The sequence below is a fragment of the Rhopalosiphum maidis genome, chromosome 2 (genome assembly GCF_003676215.2).
Source record: "Rhopalosiphum maidis isolate BTI-1 chromosome 2, ASM367621v3, whole genome shotgun sequence".
Lineage (NCBI taxonomy): Eukaryota > Metazoa > Arthropoda > Insecta > Hemiptera > Aphididae > Rhopalosiphum > Rhopalosiphum maidis.
Window position 1 is genome coordinate 44604092 of NC_040878.1, and position 24527 is coordinate 44628618.

At 26.4% G+C, this 24527-nt stretch overlaps 1 protein-coding gene across 3 annotated transcripts in view; it reads left to right on the plus strand.

Moving 5' to 3' along the window:
• Positions 1-24527, plus strand: part of LOC113554549 (sodium channel protein 60E-like) — a 105393-nt gene that overhangs the window by 68416 nt on the left and 12450 nt on the right. For all 3 annotated transcript variants that reach the window (XM_026958434.1, XM_026958436.1, XM_026958435.1), the window contains 6 exons: positions 771-941; positions 3518-3711; positions 4557-4662; positions 4909-5034; positions 8644-8876; positions 9295-9443. In XM_026958434.1, coding sequence (XP_026814235.1) covers positions 771-941; positions 3518-3711; positions 4557-4662; positions 4909-5034; positions 8644-8876; positions 9295-9443 — 979 coding nt within the window. The remainder of the gene's footprint in view (positions 1-770; positions 942-3517; positions 3712-4556; positions 4663-4908; positions 5035-8643; positions 8877-9294; positions 9444-24527) is intronic.

Genomic DNA, 24527 nt, shown 5'->3' on the forward strand with positions numbered 1-24527 from the left:
ATAAAAATTAGTAACAATAATGAACCATACTGTAGTATTAATATATAATAGTGATTGATTGGTTAGTAAAATATTTTAATGACTATTAGTTAAAATTTAAGAGCACTTAAAGTATTCATATTTTGTGATATGTATAATGAAACTATTATTATGTAAAATAAAATAGTTTAATACTGGTTTTATATTAATAAATAAAAAGTTAGTGAGTAAACAATTATTTTTATATACCCCATTTATAAATCCAAATATTTATTTATTTTTAATCTATACTAACAGCAGATCAGTAAGCCACCATAATCATTTCCAGATAATTTGATTTTAATATAATTTTTGTTCAATTAGCATACAAAAAATAATAACTGTATAAAATATACCATTTAATATAAATGAGTAAGCAAAATAATATTTTATTATATTAAACATTTGTCGTTAGTTATTACCATAAAAATAAAATATTTTTAAAACGATACAATAATTTTATTTTACCATCGCGTCATTATAAACATCAATGGACTCATAACTTTGTAAGAGTTTTAGTCACTACCATCAGTGTCGTTCAAGTTTCTTATTTTATTTTACATCAACATTTTAAACAATTTCCACAACCCTTCTTCCACGTATGTGTCATAAATTTACTCAACGTACATACAATCCAAATGTAGTTTAGTAGTATTAAAGTTAAGATTGAATAAAAACAACAGTTTCAGTAGTCTATTTTTTATAATCTTGTATTCTATTAATTTTAATGACAATCAATTTTATCTTTTCAGGTTTTCACAACTATTTTTACTGTGGAATGTCTATTCAAGTTAATTGCTCTAAGTAATGAATTCTTCAATTGTGGTTGGAATATATTTGACATGATCATTGTAACAGCTAGCTTATTAGATTTATCATTTGAAATGATCGATGGTTTATCAGTTCTTCGCTGTTTAAGATTGGTAAGAACATTTTAATTTAAATTATATTTAATTATTATACTACATAATAACTACACGTCTACACATATATAAATATCTGTAAAATTTCGGTTAAAAAAAAATTCAATACACTAACTGCATTGCACTTAATGATTATAGATGCTTATTATTAAATAAATACAATGAATAAAAATATATATCATTATATTCATAAAGCATATTTTATCATTTTTTTTTTAAATATTTAATTCTAAAAAAGAATTTTTTTTCAAACTGACATTAAATGAAAGTTCAACAGAAGTGTCTTGTATCACAAATGATGAAAAAAGTTTCGCTTATTTGCTATGGGATTATTATTTGTTTTTTTTTTTTTATTAATCTACAGACTCATAAATCCGTAGAAACACAGAGTGGTTTCACAAATACACGTATATATCATAGCAATACTGTTATAAACATGTCAGAGTAGCTTAACCGTTTGTTTTTAATTTTTTTAAATTAAGTACAAACATTTTAACAAAGAATACACTATTGTCTTTTTAAAAATAAATTAGATGAATGTATTAAGAAATTTATATATCAATATTAACATATCAACCTCTTAGCATTAGTTATTATTACAATTTATGAGTGAAATTGTGACATTCACTGGATATTGACTACAATACCGCAAACACAAAATCAAAATTACAGATTTTTCAGTTGAGACAAAAAAATAATTAATTTGATTTTATAAAAATATAATTTAATTCACTTTATTGAACCGACGAGGTGTTTACAAAAATTATTTGGATAAGAAACATTGTAGGTATAAGATACGTGATAGGTTGTACTTAAATACAAATATTGAAGATACGTGTAATTTTATTAATTATACTTTTTTATATAAAAAATTGTATACTATGTTATAGATTATACCAAAATAATACAATATAAACACTAAAAAAAAAATTGAAGTAATGTTAATATTTCAATTATAATATTATAGTAAAACTAATAACCTTTGTAGTTAATGCTTAAACAATAAAAAAAATGTTTTAGTCTATTGTAATAAATTATAAGTAAATATAATATATTAAAAAATTATATTAAATAAACATTACATCTATTTAAAATATTTTTATTTGAACAAGACACATATTTTAATCTTACATTACCTGATACTTCGTATCTTCATGTTCATTTTCTTATAATACCTCATAAGTAATAGAATATAAAACGAATCACATAATAAGTATAAATTACATAATTTTCAAACTAATCACACTTCTTTAATTGATATGAAGAAAGATAATTGGCCAATTACTTTTCTTAAATCAAATATATTAGTTTTTTGTAACTTATAGTCATGTGTATTGTGTATTTTGTAGTTACGTGGTATTTCGGTGAATATGCGGTAGACTAAAATTGTAATCACAATAAAATACTGTCCATCCACGTAAAATACGGAGAAAATGTTTTTGCTTACGATTCATTATGAATTAATCATGCTCTTTTGATAATGTACAATTAAATGTTATCGCATAAAAAAAACATATCGCACAAATAGTACTTTCTGTCCGCAAAAACCAGCAAAGCATATCTGTATTATATCTTACGAGACCTAACCAAAGTTTCTATGAAACATTTAAAATGAATGGTCCAATACTCGAATCGTACATTTCCAAAACTATATAAAATATATGAGACGTTCCATATGCTCAGAACACTGGCCTTTTGTCTATTGAAAATGGTAATTGACTGGCCGTCTTGTACATATCATTCAACTGTGGTATTCCTTATAAGTGATGACCCTATGAGTTATGTTTCGAGAATGCGCCTGGCAGACTGTAAATTGCGCCCGCAGTACTGTTTGGGTTTTAGGAGAAGCGGATAGCGGCGACGAGGGGCGGGGTAAGGGTGTAATAAACTGCATCCATGTTTTCCAAATAGCTATATAAGACATAAGCCACCTACCGTTATATTATGCAAAGTGCCGGGTTAAAATATGTCAGACCTATAACGAAAACCGGCAAGTTAAAAACCATTAAACATTTTCCGGTTATGGTATCGTTTCGTTTTCGCCAAAACTGTAGAAGGTAGTTATAACTTATAATATTTAATCGAATATGCCGGTGCAGCCGTTTAGGACGTTCATTGTTTTGTCGCCCGTGTCGTTGTGCTATTATTTATTCGACTACATACGATTTGTGCGCTCAAAAAACATATCACCGTACATATATTTTGTATTATTATAAACTAATGCATATGCAGCGGGTGCTGTACTCGTCTTCGAGAAAATTAGATTTCTATAATATAGTAGGTTACCAAATGTCCCTTTGCTACGCTACGCACCACAATATAGAGTAATATAATACAGTGCTATAGAATCGTATTTTTATAAATTCGGACTCTGAAACCAACGGCAAGTAATATTGTTATACGTTTGAGAAATTTTCGACTGTATGGGACATTAACTTTTGTCGTAATTGTGTGAAATGAAGCACAGCCGCTAGAACATTGGCGACTGAAATGATTTACCGTTTTACACACATTATTACAGTGTGTTTTAATCAATTACACACTCATTATTATTATTTTTTTCTTTTTTAAACTAGCTTCGAGTTTTAAAATTGGCTCAATCGTGGACAACCATGAAAGTACTATTGAGCATCATTATATCGACAATCGGAGCTCTCGGTAATCTTACGTTTGTTCTAATCATCATTATATATATATTCGCCGTCATCGGCATGCAACTATTCTCAAAAGAATATATGCCAGAAAAATTTGATCCAGATCCTGTGCCAAGGTAATAATTACATTATTAATTTGTTTTGTATAATTCAAATGTTATTTAATATAAATTGCATAGTATAGAAATTATATTTTAAATCGGAAAAAAGGAATTATATAAATACTCATTAATCTCGTGACTTACTTATACATAATAAATTAAATAATACGACTGATAAATAAAATATATTATAGTAATATAATAATATCAATTGTTTCCAAATTTAATTTTTATATTGTGATATAGCATACAGTGTTAATGAATTACGTAAATAAACAAAATTATAAAGTTGATAAATTGACAAAAATAAATTTTCAAAACTTAAAAACGTTATCAACTGTGCAAAATATTTTGAATAATCGTGACGGCCATGAGATTTTGAGTGCTTTATTATTACAACTTCGATGAGATTAAATGTTGTTAGAATATTAAACGAAATTGTAAGGCTTAAGTGATTATGTCACTTGTCAATGCTGTCAGTAATATTGTAAAAGTCATGATGCATAAGATATTTGTCTTAGTTAATTATCTTCTTACTTTTAAGGCATTCTTCGTCACACAGTGCATTCATGATAAATATTCAAGAATATTCTATTGATTCCCTATTTATTATTAATATTACTATCATTTAGAAAGTCGTTGATAAAAAAGTATACAAATTAAAATAAATATCTTAGTATTAAGCTAATTAAGAAAGCATGATTTTAAAATAGAATGTAAACAGACCGAACAACTTAAGATAAAATTATAAAATTATTATTTTTTTTTTTAATATTAGTAATAATGCATAATACTTTAAAATTAAAAATTTCATATTAAAATCAACATTAATAAACCGCTTTATTTGGTGGCTTTTGTAGATGGAATTTTTCAGATTTTTTTCACTCGTTCATGATGATTTTTCGAATTCTTTGTGGTGAATGGATTGAACCATTGTGGGATTGTATGAAAGCCGAAGAAAAAGAGGTGTGTTATTCATCTCGATTAAAATTCCCCAGAGAAATAATTTCACAATTTATTACAGTTCAATATAATTTTTAAGTTTAAATTTTTATTTATAATAATGTGAACATATAAAATAATTTAATACAGACATCAAGGCAGTGTTTTAGTTGTAAAGTATTATCATACTTGAATTTCTCTGGGGATTATTTACTTATAGAATAATGTAAAAAGTATATGGTTAAAATTACTTTTAATGACTTTCTTTAGGGTTTCGGTATATGCTTCGCAATATTTTTGCCGGCGCTAGTGATGGGTAACTTCATGGTTCTCAACTTGTTTTTGGCGTTGTTACTCAATAGTTTCAATTCTGAAGAATTAAAATCAAAAAAAGAGGTAAGATATCGAATTATATACATAAAGCAATAAAAAAACCTATGTCGATGCGTATAATTTAGCAAGGTCAACAAGAAGTAGACGAAGAAATGGCTCATTATAGAGAAAGATGGGCCCATCATGTTAGAGTAATCAGTAACGTTTGCCAAAAGTGTAGAGTTCAAAATTCATCAAGAAGGTCCTCAATTTCTTTGTCAAATATCCCAAAAGATACAATTGTATCTCTCGTAGATTATGAGGTATAAACAATATACATGTTTTTCTTTGGCTTTTCTACACGTCTTTTGCTGTGCAGGAACACAATTGCCTATTAACTTACACAAAAAATGAACTAAACTTTCTCGCAATTAAAACAGCAGAATAAAAAATTTAAAAATTTAAAAAACAATATTTTAATTTTGAGGACAAAAAAATGTTAGTCTCACGTTTGTCTTTAAACTCGACACGCTTTGACACTCGAGCACACCTAATATGGGATACAGTTTTATAATATCTTTATTCTATTCGCACATGGTTTCATTTTATTGAATAATAATTGACATATGAAATATTTTTCAGCGTGCACATCTAACACGAATTCAAAATAAAAGCTATTTTGCACTTTTCTTAGGTGTATCATATACCTAATAAAAAGGTTGAATACAAAAAAATGTCTATAAATATTAATTTGTTTTGCGCTATTTTGTAATGCTATAATATAATTTTCAAACATACGATCGTATATTACACAATTCACAGCTTTTAATTATAATTAAATATATCAGCTTATACACTATGAACAATTCATTAATTAATTTTTAATTAACTAATAAATAATTGTATTGAACTTTAAATATTTTATAAATATTTATAATAATGCACTCATGATATATTTTATTTAAATTTAAATTTTAAAAAATGTCACACATAAGATTGTGAAAAATAAAATTATTATAGTACTTTTTATTATATTAAAAATTTATTTACATCTTCTACGTGATGTGATTTCCAAAGGGACCAAAAAATAATTGAATTATTATTACTATTATTGTTAATTAAATAACTACTTAAAACTCTATAATTTAAAAAAGTTTCGTTTTTATTTTTAAATATTTAAAGTTAAGTACAGATATTAATTTCCAATATGATATGGTTATGGGAATAACTGGGAGTCTTGACCGTTTAGGGGGTTGGTAAGGGAAAGGGAATTGCGGGCATAGACCTCCCAGTTTATTAATAAAATATTTTAATATATATAGTATTAAATTTCGTAGAAAATGTTTTTTTTTAATTTCAGATTTATTTGTTTGGATAAAAATAATTATCCTAAATATACCAGGCTCAAGTATAAAACATGGATTATTTAAGTTCAAAGATCTCACATAAAAATTATTATTTCTATTATGGCCCAGATGAGTAGCATTTAACGGAAATTTGTTGTACATGACTAACCATTATAAAAAGCAACATGTCTTTACCCTTAAAATGTATGCTCATATAAATAAACATGTCACTATAATATCGTTAAGCGAAAAAACAATATACTCAACCGCAGAAATATATAAAAAAAAACAACTTAGATAAATTAATACAGTGTACTGTTTGTTACATAATACTTAATTAACATGTAAAATAGCAAAAAAAATTTAAGGGTATAATTATTATAATTATTTTGATATTTAAATTAGGTTCAGGCTAAAAGCGTCGCTACTTAGTGACTTCTTTAATTAAATCACGCATATCAAAGTACACTATATACAATGTTATGTAATATATCTTAAACGTTTATTGTACAAAAATAATTAAATACTTAAATATAGATTGATATTCACTAACTTTAACAACAAGACAAAAATACATTTTGTATTAAGTTTGGTTATTTATTAATTTATAATACATGTTATTAAATATTTGTTTTCAATGGAAATTACAAACTTCAAATAGTGAATATAACAATTAAAAAATGTATATATCAACATTTGAATGATAAATACATAAAATACATATTAAAATTATGTATTTGACAAATATTCAAATTTCATAACTTTTAGTATCAATAATTAAAAAATTAAGTGATTATAGAACATAAAATATTATAGTAATACATTATATTTTATCATTTTATCCACATATTTTTATTTGTTAAAATATGAATAACTAATAATATAAAAACATCATCTAAAAAAAAATCTCCGATAAAGAACTTAGTAAAAATTATATTTATTATTTGTTTTTGAAATTATTTAAATAAATAATAAAAATAATTTTAATAGTTTTGAAAAATATCTAAACTGAAAATAAAGTTCAATAGGTTTAATATTTATTGGTAAGAAGATAAAGCATTTGTACAATCGTTACACAAGCACATGGTATTTTAATGAACATATATTTTTGTTAATATAAATAATTGTAAAATCTTTATAAAATATAACATCATTAAGTAATAATCATTTTTTTTTTTTATTTAATATTCAATAACGCTAAAAAATAAGTAAAATATTTTTAAAATATAATAATTTAATTCTATTAGTCCAAGAACGAATTTGCATAGCACACTTTTGAGCATTTTTAAAAGCTTGTATATATCTCATCTGTTTTTTAAGGTGTTTCATAATTACTCAGTAATAAAAAAAAATACTAAACGAATGATATCCTCATTTACTGTATTCCATAATCCCTTAGACTGAAATGTATGTTGAATATTTTTTATTGTTTCATATAAGTTCGCGTTTTAAGTCTATGTAGAATAACTTCTTCTGGAAAGTTGGTTTTCTAACAAACATGGCAAAATCTTTGGATTCAAAACTTTTTTAATTCTGTAAAAATGTTAAAATTTTTCACAGGAATTCGCAACTATTTACAACATATTATGGACTGTTTTATAAATAAGAAAATTTAACATTTTTAAAAATATTCTATAGATGTAGTTTATGTGAAAATTCATAATATTCCGTATATCGTACAATACACTTTGATTTCTAAACCAATTTAACTATTCTGAATAATTTTTAGCATTCAAAAAATCGAATTAACTGAAAAATGTTTAATAGTTTTGAAAAACACTATATAATTATTATTTTTGTTGCTTTTTTATATTTTTTAAATATCTGATGCTAAACTCAGCGCAAAATAAAGATAAACTATTATTATAAATGTGAAAACAATGATAAATCATCTCATTTGAAAAAAAATTAAATAAACAATTTAGATTAAAGTGTATAACATACGCAATAAAATATTCATAATATAATTTTTAAATACGTAATAAATAAAATAATATACATTGCTTATCGCATGGAGGAAAATATATTTTATATAATAATATTAATCAACGTACATAATACAAATCAAGTAATAATGTTACAACTCGGCTTTATAGTATATACTTCATTTATATATAAATATGATATATAAATGTTTAAAAATCTATACTTGAAAATATTAATACATTTAATATGATGATACATAAAAACATTCATAACTTATTTTAATTTTAAACGTATGATAATGTTTTATAACGGACGAATTGAATCGAATAATACATTTAAGTTATTGCAGAATGTCTGAATTATTGTCATTGTGCTGCAATTTAGGACTAGGACATTAATGTAATATTAATGTATCTTACAGGAAGTTGGCGATGGCTCCAAACTGGAACGAAGTTTTCAACGGATTCGTTCAATTATCAGGAAACGTAAGCGTCGACAATCGCGAACAGAGACAACTAGTTGTGATACTTCTGTAAATTTTAAACTGGAAAATACAGTTAAACAACTAATGCGAATAAAAAATGAAAAAAAGAAATTAAAAACAGAAATGGTTAATATGTCGGATGATGAAATATGCGAGCGACAAGAGAACTGGTAAGATTTCTAAACGAAATTATGTAAATAGATTTTAGAAATAAGTCTGCTTTAGAACACAAAAACATAATATTATTATTATTTTTAGATAATAAAATAGTATCCATATGTTGATAACCAAAATGTTTATGTTTAGTGTTTTTATGAAAAATATTATTAATACTCATAACCATTAATTTAATATTTATTTTTATTTAAAAAATTAGAAAATAGGTATTTAAAAATTGTAAACAAAGATATTCCCAATAAATGATCATTAATATTTTATTTAATAACAAACAAAAAATATTCGAAATTCGCTAATGTTTAATTATATAACTAACATTGTTTAATTCCATTATTTTTGACGCAATAATTAAAAAAATAATTACATTGCAGTGTTCGTAACTACTGTGTTATAAATAAGTATAATTTCTAGTGAATATGACATAGAAATTACCAACGATCGTATAGAAACTGATCAGAACGATGGGACATCATTAGTACTAAATGCCGGATACTTAGATCAACAAGAAAAGACTGATCGCCGAATTCAGCGTGCCATGACAGAAGATTCTACTGACACAGGTAAGTTATTTTTACTATTTAAGAAAAAGTGTGGACCTTAATATGTGTTATTTATAAATACATTCGTGATACACAAATTGTTAAGATTTTATAAAAATATATATTTTACGAAAAATAATACCACCAAATAAATATTATAATCACGTTGTATTATATAAAAACTATAATTTCAACATAGTTTATACTCTTCTATTATTGAATGGAGTAATATAATATGATTATTTTTTTTAATATTATAAATAGAATAATCATAAATATTTTATTGTAATCGACAATCGTTCACCTATTCATAACTTTATTTTACGTTAATAAAAATCGATAAATAATAAACTGATGGCACTTGTACAACTTATTTGATTCTTTTATGCGATTTATTTTTTCGTACAAGACATTAAAAATGTTGAAATATTAAGTACAATCTTGTCCAATTTGTAATTTAAAGTTCACTACACTATTGAAATTTAAATAATATTTTTAAAACTCTAAAAACTGTTTTCTAAAATACAACAACATTTTGAAACTGCTTTATATTTTTTGTAAGTAATCTAAAAAACCATCGTCATGAAAATTTTTCAAGCTAATAACTTACACACTCTCACTAACATGTTTGTAGTTAGTGTACATAAACTAACTGTTAACTTTATTACACACCTTTCTGAATATTAATGATGTCTAAATGAAAACTAAAATTTAAAATGAGAAAACACAATTCAAAATATGATCAGATGCAATTGTTACCATTTTAAAAAAAAAATTTTAATATTCTTTGCGGGATTATGAAAAATTCTATTACTATACGTCCAAACATAAAAAAATATAAATAATTTTAATTTTATAACAGCAAAAAAATATACTCACTTCTCTATCATTGTTCGTTGAATGATACGAATATACGATACACTAATCTAGTATTATCGCTCTAAAATATAAAATTATTTTATTATTACGTTTTCGTTAAAATCAAATAAAAAAACTAACCGTACCATTCTGTATATTTGATACTATAGATAAACATATTCAAAAACGTAGTTTTATACAAAATCTTGTCGTGACGTAGTATACTTTACAAAAAGAAAGACGACATTATGTAAATTGAGTTTCGTGGCATTTACGACTCAATCCAAGTCCATATAATTCAAAATGTTATGAAAAAAAAAATGAATAAATTCATAACACTACAGAAGGTAAATGGTGAAATGAGCCTGAAGATCAATTACTCCTTGGGGATCATGTGGGCTGTGTCCAATTTAGAGTATCTAGTGCATACAGATGGAATATAACGTATGCTAGTGAAAAGACTCCGTAGGTCAGAATAACTAAAAAATAAATACGTTGTAACAGATTGATAGAAACCAGCATGGTTGTTCTATTATTAATTTAATATAGTATAAAATTGATAGTTTCAAATATTTTAAAATCTCTAGAAACTTTGATTAAATTTTTTTATGTGAAAAAAAAAACATATTGGTTGGTATATACCTATTTCAATGACAGAATACACCCAACAAATATGTATTGTCAGTAGATTAGATATTTTATATTAGGCTTAATAGAATTTATTAAATGCACAATTTTTAGTATAATATATAAGTATAGTGTTGACTTAAAACGAAGTTTTGCTTTTTTTATTTTGGTACAACTTCAACAATTAAGGTTATTAGCTTAAAACATTAAAGTACAAAATGGTTTTTTTTTATGTTGAATTATACATATCAATATGTTTGAGGAATGAGATAGTTTTGTCAATGTTACCTTCAATTGGACTCAGCGCTTCAAAGAGATTGTCAGGCATTCCTAGATTAGGAGGTATTTAACTGTAAGAAGTCCTAGCGGGTTTTGCTTTATTACCTGAATTCTTGATGAATAATAATGATAACACGTCTTATTGACATGTGTAGTACAATATAACGCTTCACAAGAATTTATATATGTTATATTATGTGTAATTCAACAAATATGATAATTTTACATGTTATTCAAATCATGATTCATCTTTACTCTGATAACAGTAGGCAAGTAAATATGATTTTATCGTAAAATACAATCAGTTATTAAACATAAACTTAACTATGCACATGGTATAACTCAAGTTTGTTGTTAGATTCTAAAATGCCATGTCAAAATATATAAATTCATTTTTTGATTTCATGTCATTTTCAATATAATATCAATGTATTTATTGACATTGAGTCAATATTAATTGAATTTTAATTATTTTAAAAACACTATAGCATTAAGTTAAAAATAAATGGAACGAAATTCTGATGATAATACTAATAATATTTAAAAATAACTATAATATGTATATAATTTTAACTCAATTAACATCGACTTTTGATTATTTTTTTAGCTTTTCTTTTAATATGTTATTATTCAACGAATATAACAATTAAAAGCAATTCATTTAAAATTCTTGTTTTTAAAAGCTACGATAAACTGAAATTATATTCTCTTTTTTTAAATTATTTATAAATTAAATGGTAGCTTAAAATATCTATTAAATTTTAATGAGATACGTCGGATCCAATTGTATATACACGTATACATAAGACACATCTAAATTGAAAAACTTTAGTGCATTATTATTTTAAATTTAACCTTAACTTTATAGAATATATTGCTTAGGGTACCTACTCTTGACTTGATCTTTCAATACGTATAAATGAAAATTATAAAATGTATTTGTTTTTGTATTGATTAATAAATCTTATCAAATAACGTTAATGTACTTTTAAATGTTAATTTAAATTCCTAAAATGTTATTATTTTTTACTAAATAATAATATGTTTACATTTACTGTCATTTCACATGTACTTATATTACTTGAAACCGTATAAATATGTAACATTTCATCTAAACTATATACGTTCTAAAAACGTAAATGAAAAAATATAATTTATGATTCTAATATTACCCCTATCATTTTTATACTGTATTTTTTATGTTTTATATTTTATAAACAAGTAAATTATCTAAGCAAAACTATAAAAGTTAACTACATCAACCTTTGTATTCTTAGTAACATGACACTTATATCTACTTCAATATATTATGATATATGCAATAGATATTTTTACTTTTTAAAGAAACATATTAGAAAAGTTTAGAGGATAAAAAACCAGAGTAATTAGCTTTATAAAATATAATGAATTAATAATTTTTAACTTACGTTATAAGGACAATTAAAATTTAAAATATAAATTATAATTTAATATATTAAAACTATCAATTAAATTATTTTATATGGATTATTTAAAATAAAACTGTGTATTTTTATTAACGGAAGCATTAGTTATCGATTATTTTAATGAAAGTAGAGCAATCTTAAAAAGCTTTCAACGATATTTGTTTTTGTTTATTTTGTCTGTGATTTTATAATTTAAATATTTCTTTACCTGAATTCTTTATAAATTTGTAGAGGTTAATGTATATAGAATATAACGTTCTACTAACAATTAATCAACAACAGTAATTGTTTATAGGATACCAAGCAGTGTACAGTGTAAGCAACTTTTTAAAGATCATTAGTCATTTTTTTTACAAAACCCCTTCAACGCCTTTTGTTTAATTTTATAATATCATATTTTATTTTACCTTAAGTAATTTAATTGCTATTTCACATAGTCTCATTTCATGTTTTAACAATATAAATATATATAAATTTCATTTTACAATCTCGACCGTTTCCAAATCAATTTATCATCATAATAATAATCATAATAAATTATGAAAAATGTATTTCATTAAACCTTTGGTGATATTTTTGAACCAATAAACTAACTAAAAAAAAGTAATTTCTATAATATTAGGTAAAAATCAGCATTATACTCAAAATTATTACAAAATATAAAAATTTAAATTTAATTTAATAGATGAATTTCATCAGAGTTATTATTATTGTACCTACATATTATATATATTATTCTTCAAATTCAAAACTTTTATATCAATACTGGTTTTGGTTCCTAAGGGATTTGCTGCTGAAATAGCTTTGTGTATTCAGTCAATACTTGCCATTTCATATGTTGCGTTATTAGAAATCAGAATATATAAATTGACCAAATACAATTCAATAACATTTTTAAAATCTGAATGACTAAAAATAAAATTTACAATTTACAATTTTATAAAATATTAGTAATTAAATAATCGTTTGTTTTATACGTTACGGTTGTGTTAGAAAATTTGATTATTTTTTTTTAATTGCCGTTATATATTATTTATTATTTTATTTTTAAATTTAAAATTTAAAATAAAAAAAATCAGATTAGCTTACTTATTCTATTATTATAATGTGTATTAGATTTTGTCGAGAATTTTAAAATAACTGTATTCGTGTTTTATACAATTTAAAATACACGTAATTTGTGCAATTAATTGCTCAGTCTATCTTATTTTTTTGTGATGATAATATCTAAATATATAATTTAATTTGAAATTTTAAAACAAAAGTCTTCCATTCCGCTTAAAAAACGGTTTCCAATTTACATATTAACAGACGCAAATACACAATAAAAATGTTTTAGTCTAAACTTGTATATATGATTAAACCCAAAAGATAGCATAAAAATGCGATAATGCAAACGCGTTAAATAATTTAAATTCCAATAAAGTTTTTTTGTTTTTTATCAAATGTATAGGTATACATTTTTCTTCCTGCACAGTGAATTGTTGTATATGCAATATTAAAAAGTACACGCGAAGAATGGAAGCGCGACGTAGATATAAATGTTACAAACAACGTTGAGGGGTATATAGGAAAAAAAACCAATTCACGTGGTATTTTCTGATAATAACATAATACATATTATGTATAAGAATTATCAGTGTCAGCAAATGACACAGAAATTACTTGCTCGTGTGTGTAACGGGGTATACATAACAATTGGGTATTTTGGACGGGTCACAAACGGGATAGGACGTATTTGCATTTAAACAAGACACTTATAATGGTGTGTAAAACTCGTGTGATTGTGTGGTGGAGTTAGGCAAAAGACGGGAATCCGACGGGTAAAGAAAGAAGAGTGGCGTGAACGAAAAGGATCGGAGAAAAAAACCGTTTGTAGTGTAGAAACTCGTTTATGACAAGGAATTCACGCATATAAATAATGTCCTGTTAAATTCAGCAGACCAGATCTATGGTTCGAGTTAGGGTTAATTCAAACCGACCGAACTGACATATTATCATACTATATTATATAATGTCTCTTCGCAGTAATACAAATTAAACAAATGCTTATTCATATTTATTATAAGATTTGGATGCGTGTAACAGTTTACTAGACGGCAGGTTCCATTTAATATCAATATTTCTTTATTTGTCGACTAATCTCGACAAAATATCACAATATTAGCTCTACTGAGACATTATTAAATACAATGCGCGAACACGCAATACACACGCTGCACGAAACTATGTGCCTGACGCCTGTGTTTAATATTTTAGCAACATAACTGCCTCAGAATGTAAAGGAATGGAGATTATATTTTTTATATATATATATAATTCACTATAAATACTTAATAAACATTTTTAGTTATATTATATATAATATGAACTAACAAGTTAAACTAAAACAAACACTAACAAATGGATAAATAAAGATTAATAATGTTCATACGATAATTCACCAACACAAAAAAATTAAATTACAATATATTTAATTGATATTAAATACTTATTTAATTTTACTTACTTTTATTTGTATTTTATTTAATTCGTATACAGCTTGCTTTTTCATTACCATTGGAATATTATTAAATAAATTGAAATATGTGAAATAATATTTATTTTCAAACGCCAAATCTGGTTACACCAAGATGACAATGTTTACAATCTTGAATTCATCATTGCAATGTTTTCAAGTCTAAAATAATAAAATAACACAGTCCTATACGTAGTATATGCAGTCAAGCGATTCCAAACACCCAATACCGTTTGTTTTTAGTTATAGTAAATTTTAATATGTATACTTAGTCCAATATGGTCATTATAGTTACAATCATTATGTTTCATATTTTTATATATATATATCTTTTTTATCGTATACGCCGAGCATCATGACATAAATTTAAAATAATAGGTGTCTATTAAATTTACCAATTTCAAAGCCGCGTGATTAGTTATAATATTAATATTTATATATATTTAAACTTTTAACACAGTTGATGGGCGTAGGCGATAGCCCTCCTCTTAAGCACGCCACAGGCAAACGTATATTATACATATCATTATACAATGTACCTACATATACGCGTAATATGTATTATACACTCGAAAAGCAGTTGCGGTTAAACATTTATCGAATGTAGGTTAATCTACAGTATGCGATAGTGGCAGCGGTGGTGGTGGTGTTCACTGTGTGTGCAACGCGTTTTTTGACATCATAAATCAGAATGAATTCCATTCGCGATGGAATCGCACGACAAGAGTCGATAACGCGAAAATGAAGGAGTAAAAGAAGGGTGTAAAAAAAACTGCCGCTCCGAATGGGTCGTTGGCGCTCTTTTGGTGTGTAATGGCAAACCGAAAGTGTTCGTCTCCCTCCACCCACGCCAACCAGCTCTCTCTCACTCACTCTCTCTCTCTCTCTCTCTCTCTCTGTCTCTCTACCCGTCTCTTTTTCCTCTTCCGTCGTCTGCAGTTTTATTTCACATAATGTTATACACGAAATAGAAGGCCGACCACATTATTATTATATCGCCGTGTGTGCACGGTGATGAGACCGACGCACGATGATGTTTCAACAAACTTTTTGAGTGGTTTACACCCTCACGGAGAATCGAGAGTTCCTTCACATACGGGATATATCGTTGGTTCCGTTTATTCATGCTTAATTGTCGTGGAACAAATGTGTATTTCGATAGAGTAAAAAACTATACAGTATCTCTATTCAATTTCAATGAATATTATTTTATGTAAATATACTTACAATGCTCTAGTTTACGTACACGCGAATCGAATCGTTTCAAAATATGTTATACGCTTATACGTGGTTTTCATAAAATAAAGAGTAAAGTTAATTTTTTTAAATTCTTCTAAGCTCCTAGAGTCTTTGATTTGATATCATTACTTAACTATCTATGCCTACTCAGAGGTCAGCGCATTATTGAAAATGTAATACAAGATTCCAAAAAAGTTATTCTCATAGCTATATTCAATCATTAAAAATATATAGGCACAACATTTTTTTAAATTCATTTGAAGTTAACATTTTGACGACATTCGTAAAAATCACAAAAAATTACAAACTATTTTGTAGTTAAAATTTCATAAAGACTTTTCTTATTGTGTCTAAGTTTTGAAAATGTAATAATAAATATTTCATACTAAAGCTATATAATCTAAAAAATGTACAAAGACAATTATTTTTTATAGACTTTTTAAGTTCCAATTTTAATTAAATTACTCATTTAAACAACAAATAACAATATTTGTTATTTTATTGAAAAACATTATTCGCGGGAACTAGAATTTGTATGTATTTTATATTATAATGAATTTTACTATATCAATATAATAATTTTTGATTTTTTTTTTTTTAATATTATCTATTTATAGGTACTATGAAATATGAATCAATTTTTACTGTTTTACAATATTTACAGAAAAATATTATTAAATATGTTAGTTAGTTATAAGTTGATATAATATGGTATATATATATACGACATACGTATATATATTAGTATCTAACCACAATAATTAATTATTATTAATATAATAATATTGCAATATATTCGGAAAAAATTAAATAAACTTACTATAATACTAAAAGTAAAATAATAAATAACTTTCTAAAGACCATTTCTAATCGGAATCGTTTTTCGTATACTATGATATATTATCAAATTCAAAATTTCACAGAGCTATAATAATTACCCACTCGACATCTAATGTACATTTGTAGAGTAGAACGGTATTCACTTACCCACAATTTGTACAATGGAAACATGAAAAACATACCAATGACATAATATTAAAAATATAATAATAATAAAACATAAAATATTATATAGGTAATTCAAAATTGACATTTTTTTTTTTTTATATACATATTATTTATAAAGTATTTTGAATATTTATGAAAAGTGTTTGAGTTTTACTTAAATACATCAACTAAGTCAGTATTCGAAAAGAACATTAAAAACTTTAAAAATAATGTATTTGAGTAGTGTTATAAACACACTTTCAAATTATTTTACATAATATTGCGTTAAACATAGGAATGTTTTAAGATTTTATTCTTCGACAACAGTAATGGACTGTACCACTTTTGCCTATACAATGCGCCGTCCAACATATAATGAAAAAAACCTCGTTCTGTTTGGGCACCATCTTGTTTTGCTGTGTGGTAATGTACCTATTATCATTAAATTTGAAACCAACAATAAATCGTCGCACTCAAACGCCTAGTCCAGTTATTTTAATGAAAACCATTAATAATCAGTTTAACTGAACGGTTGTGCCAGTCGTGGACAGTTAATTACAATGAACCGACATCTACAATTTGACTAACGAATGTTTTGAAAAAAAAATTAACACTATACCGACCACCAAATGACGGTGTAACGATTCATAAGTCTCTGGACTTTGCGTACGCAATATAAATTTGTCATTCCACCGACATATGCGTTTTCGGTCACCAATTGTGTATTTATATTTTGTAAAGAGGAGTGTTTCGGAATAAATCCCATAGGACAAAAAAAATCAGAATTTAAAGTTGAAGTAGGCTGGATAAAGTATGAATAAGCCGTTAAAAATGGAACATGTGAATAATATTCAAAAACTATAACTAAAAAATATACTTCTTATTGAAATAAAATAGGTTTTTGAAAAGATATTGATATTTACAAAATATCAGTCGATTGTTTTCAGTGTTGCTCGTGTGTCTATTATTTGAAAAATGTATTTTCCTTTCGCTAATAATGTGAAAAATATTGTTTTCGTTTACAATTTAACTTCACTCATCGTTATATCTTGTTTCATTTCTTTCCTCGTGAATACACCGCACAAACAAGCTACAAAATGTATTTAACAGTATTGTTTTATATAATTTATTTTTAATTACAGTATATAATAAGTGATAATAATATGATGAGTGCATGGTATGCCAATGCCATTCCCCTCAATAAATGTATACAAGTTGAATAATTTTAAATATTTTATTAATAAATGCATAACGCACATGTCTTGTATAATTTACATCGTATTATGTTATTGTTTATATTGAATTAGATTCGAATCAATATTAAATTTATTTAAATTAATAAATCTAATTTTAAATTGTGTGTTATAGTAATAATATTTTTTAAATTATAATTATTCAATGTAATTTATATTCCGCGTATCTAAATATAATTTCTTAAAATATGTTTACGTATGACTAAACAAATATGACTGTTTAAAGGTATTAAATATAATAGTCTACGACAGAATGCATTCATTATAGTTGGTGATGTTCTCCCTTTAAACATTCCAACCCAAAACTAGAAAATCGCATGTACCGTATACATGGCCGTAACTGGCCATCGAATAGATCACTACATACAAGTTATTTACTTATCAACGACACGAGATATTTCCTGTATATGCATACCATGTACAAGTACGACATATCATTGTACACTCATGTTGCGAAATGTCACGTGACACGTGTCCGTTCGTGTACAGAGTCCCCAACGAGAGACGAGATGGAAAAACGATATTGTTGGTCCGTGTCCCGCGCGACGACGACGATTCGCCCGAACGCGTACGTGAAAAATCTTATATTATACAGGACGATTTACTAAATATATTCAGCCCCATTTTCATTTAACAATGAATTCATTCAAGTATTCTAATTTTCAAAATTTTTAAATATTATACTTAAAAATCGTTTTTTTCGAATTTTTTAGTTTTGTTTTTTTATTGCTTATAAGGATTGTCCAGGGATAATACAAACTTCTCTTTTCAATTTCTATACTCCCTTTAACTGTAAAGTATTTAGATGATATCCTTTTTTTTTATATGCTTATACGCCTAATTCAAAATAGAAACAAGTATCTAATTTCTTGTTTAATAAAATAGTTACATGAAGATTAAAAGTCTCTAAAAATAGTTTTACAAAAATATAAAATTGATATATTACTTATATCGACTCTTGTATTTTATACTTAAACAACTTTTACAACTTATAAATATTGATAGGTTAATATTAACTATTACAATTTTCAAATTACCATAGTCTCAATATCTACCCCGTCATTTTGAATCTATTATCCAAAACGTACAACGTTAAATAACTCAAAAACTACTCGTTCAAATTTTTATTTTAATACTTCAGAAGTTTCAGAAAAATTGTCTGCTAAATAACTTATGGTTTAAAAGAAGGGTTGTTATATGAAAAATATAAATCTTTATTTTCTTAAGACACTATTTATTTATAATTAAAAATGTCAAAAATTTTGAAATACGGTTCTCAAGTATATCTGAAAATTACAAAAATCAAATTTTGAATAACTGCGTTTTTGAAGAAAAATAAGGAGAATAAACTCAAGTAAGCACGCTTGGTGAATCACTCCGTATAGTTTTGAGTTTCGGGTCAGTCACACGCGCGCTAAGACCGGCCACCGAGAGATTTCGCACCGCGCGTTGTTCCCCGAGCGCATCATGCTCGCGGAGTTTGTTTCCGTCTCCGCGATTCGTTTTGCTATCCGTATACAGTAGGTCATACGCAATCACGTCATATTATTATAATTTTGCCATCGATTCGTGATTCCGCACAAAGTTACTTTTTAATGTTGCCGATCAGATAGATTTATATCTATTTCATATTTATTCATTTACAAACACGATTGTCGTTTGTGACCGCCGACTGCAGTAGCAAAGATAAATATGAAGTATACACGATGAAATTCATACAATGAATAACGACCATACGACATACAGGACACAAGGCGATCGTTTACTTGATGATTTCCTATCGCAACATCATCATTATTATTATTGTATTTACCATAAAATGTACAATAATATGATAAATACAAATTCAATCCGAATGCATTCATTAATTCCATTTTGTCGTTAAATTTGTCCTAGGTTTCAAGGGGAAATAGGTCATCGTCAATTTTTATATATTTATATATTTCTATTATAATTGGTTTTTTATAAAGTATTTATACTATTTATATTAATCAATACACATTGTATGTAAACAATGTTAGTGATTATTATTTTGTAATTAAATCCTATTTTAAAATAATAGAAAATATAATAATTATTTTTATACACGATTTATCAAAAAAAATCTATTTTATCTAATTAAATAATTTAATATTATCGTTATTTTTCCTTATTTAAATGTACTAAACTTGGCAATGACGGTGAAAAATCGACGTTTGTTGGAATCGCGTTATGTTCAAGAAGTAGAAAAAATGCTTTTGCTTGACGAAAATTGTCGATGTCTTTTAATAAAAAGGTAAATCGTGTGGAATCGTGTATCGCCCCAATATGCAGCATTTACTCAATACATCGTATACATTGTAGATTTCGAGCGTACGTAATAGTTTTACAAAGGAATGTTTTATTTTATTTTGTTATTTTTGTTGTATGTCTATGACCGTTTTATTTCGGCCTACAGCAGGTAGAACGACCAATGAATGATTCGATGACGTGTTGGCGATATTCATTCAAACATAGATTACATATTAAATATTAGAAAAGTAATTTTTTTTTTTCGTGTTTTCATGATATATTATATGTATTGAAAAATTACAACTTATTATAAATTCCAAAATATCAAAAGCAAACTATTATTCAATGATTTATATACTTGAGAAATTGAATAAATTATTTTCTATTAATATGCATTTAAAGTTTAGATAAACGGAGTATTCGAGCACCAAAACTTTTGCAGAGTACCCGACGGTTACACACTACTCGTATAAACTTTAAATGATTATCAATAAAAATACATATTATTTAAATATATAGTACATAGGTACTTATATTAAAAATTCTAAATCTATACATAAAATCGAATATAAAAGCATGCTGCTTCTGATTATGAAATTAAAATCAAACGGTTGTCATGAAAAAATAATTTTAAAAAAAGCTATCAAACCGTGATAAACATAAAAGATTATTTTATAATAACTGACATTAAACTTATGGATGCTGCATTGTATATAAAAATTAAAAATATGTAAGCCGCAATATCGGTACATCTCATTTCTTTCATATTTAAATCTTGATTTTTTTTTATTGCTCAGAAGCTACTGTGTGAGGTGTGACTGGAACCGTTGTTGTTCTCTGCGTTGCACGTAGTGTTAAGCCAAATGTATGTGTTTAGTGAAAATGGAAATACCGTACCCGCATGTTTAATATCGATGGTAAATAATAAAAACATAAAGCTGAAAGTTGTATATACAAAAACATAAAATAAAATAATCTTAAAATTAGTGTGACCATTATTTATAGCGGATTCGCCCCGCTTAACATATTTTTAACTCAGCCGCATTATCACACAAAACATTAATCAAACACGTGTACAAAAAACATCGTATTTATTCGCAAGCGCCCGTCCCATAAGAGTACATTTGGAGGAAGCAAAATCTCCTGAACCCCTCCCGCTCCAAATGTACCTTAACTTAATTTCGCCAGTATAATAAATTATCTTAATACGTGTTGATCAATATTTCTAGCATCTCTCCTTATTTGTAACCATACTCACGCCTACAGCTCCTGCAACAACGATCGCAGCTAATTCGTGTAAATACACGATATCGCTTTACGATTGAGCAGCTTCATAACGTTTGCGCGCGCAGAAAACGACTACATTTATACACATTTGCGCTAACACTCGAGTGTTTGTGTGTGTTGGCGAATAGCAGTTATTTCGGTCGTATAAATACATGTATATATATATTATATACACACATTAAACGCGGCGAATTGTTCGGCCGAAACTGCGACGGTCGCGTATTAAAGTGCACATCGGTGCGGAGCCATTCGTTATTAATTATTATTATACACACCTTTACACGACCCCTTTTGAGTGCGCCAGAATATATAGATATAGGCGTGTTACGTACTATATGCCTTCTAGGCCAAAGCAAAAGCGGCTTCGGTGGCGGGCTAAACGTATTACGCCGCCGCGGTGGACTAATAAAATACGCTCGCGGAGCAAACAAGCGCGCACCGATTATTATATTAGTAGGGTGATCGTAATTTTTATCTCTCCTGCGTACGATCGGGGTTCTTGGGCAGTAATCGGTTATGTGACATATCAAAATTACATAACAAAGTTACACTTGTAACTTGTAATCGGTTACGTATAATTTTTAAAGTGACTTTAAATAAAACATGCGGGTATCCAAAGTTACGTCTGAATAGGTAATGAATGGAAAATATCAATATTGGGTACTTTTGCTATAGGTACGTTTCAATAATTGAAATATTTCATACGGGTAACGAACATCGATATGAAAGTGCCATTTTTTTTTAAAAATATCGATATAACTATTACCTAATTATTTGAAATTTGAACAGAATCTTTCAATCATATGTTATTTGAAAATTATCTTATATTTGATGTATTTTTTTTTCATAGTATGTGTATTGTCTATAATATCATATCGTCTATGCAAGACCTGTGTCTATCGATTGACTATTTTTAGATGTATGACGAAATATGACTAATTTAAATCCAATACACTCAGATTCGTTCGCAAGCCTCTTTTTTTTACATTATTATGATATACAGTCGATGGCCTTGTGTGTAAGCTACAATATCATTTCATTTATGTTTTTTTTTTAGCCACTGGAGTAATTTTTCTCGTCGCAATATTATTACCGGTATAGTGAAATCTTCTTACGCGGTATAATAATATTGACAATATAATTTTATATTAAACTGCACTGATCGCTTATATACACAATATTAGACATTTTTATCTTTAGCGGATAAATTGGATTTTGAAAATCAAATACCTACAACGTCAATAACACTAAAAAAAAAAGGATTACTTGACATCGATGCTGCTTACCTAATGGTTATTACACAGAATACGGAGTAGTGTCTTACGGTTTTCCCGTAGATAAATTGATGATTTTGAGCGATGACACCACAGGCCTATAAATAAATAGACTGATAACAGAGAGAGAAAGAGGTCCGGGAGCCAATATTAGGAAAAAAATAGCACACGACTTAAGATCATCTATACTCACGAATAGTGAGAAAGTGAGAGAGAGAGAGAGAGAGAGAAGTTCAATAAAAAATATAGGGACTTTAAAAAAAAAATAGTAACGGGCATACCTACTTTAAATTCTACTATATGTACAGGTATAAATTGTATCTCTTTCTAACAATGTTGGCTTTTGGCAACCTGTAACCGAATATGGTGGCGAACAGTCCATACATTAATATATGACGTCTATGCGATAGCACCACTGACCCCTCTCCCGTCTCCGTACGCTTTAGATGGAAAGTGGGCGTAAATGTGTTTACGTCTACATAAAATCAGCATACTACGTTTTATTTTAAACTTAAGTATTTCAAACGCCAATTGTATTTCACTTGATGCAATGTCGCGGTCGTAGACTCAGTGTTTGTTGTGACCTTTGGTTTTATTGATTTTTCAGAATTTATAACTGAAATTATGTATATTTTTCATGTTTTATTTATACGATGTTTAATATATAATATTTTTATCTAAATTTACATTGCGAGTAAATATTTCATAATATAATTTTTTTTTCTCTAACACGCTAAAACGTGCACTTACAACCTACTCTTTAAAATCAATTGAATCGTTATTTTTTTAAAACTTTTCATTGATACGTCTTGTTTAAATGTTATGTCTGTAATACATACGACACAGGAATATTATATGAGCTATATTATTATATAAGCTTATAACAGTTATATTCAAGCTGATAATCGTTCGTTTTCTCGTGTTAATTTTCGTTGAGTTGTCGATCAATTTGTTTGTTATAAATTATATAAATACTAACAAAGTTCCGAAACATTTACTACGCATTTTGATAAAAAAAAATGAAACATTAAAGTGTGCGAATCTTTGATCTTCAGTATTCTAAAAGA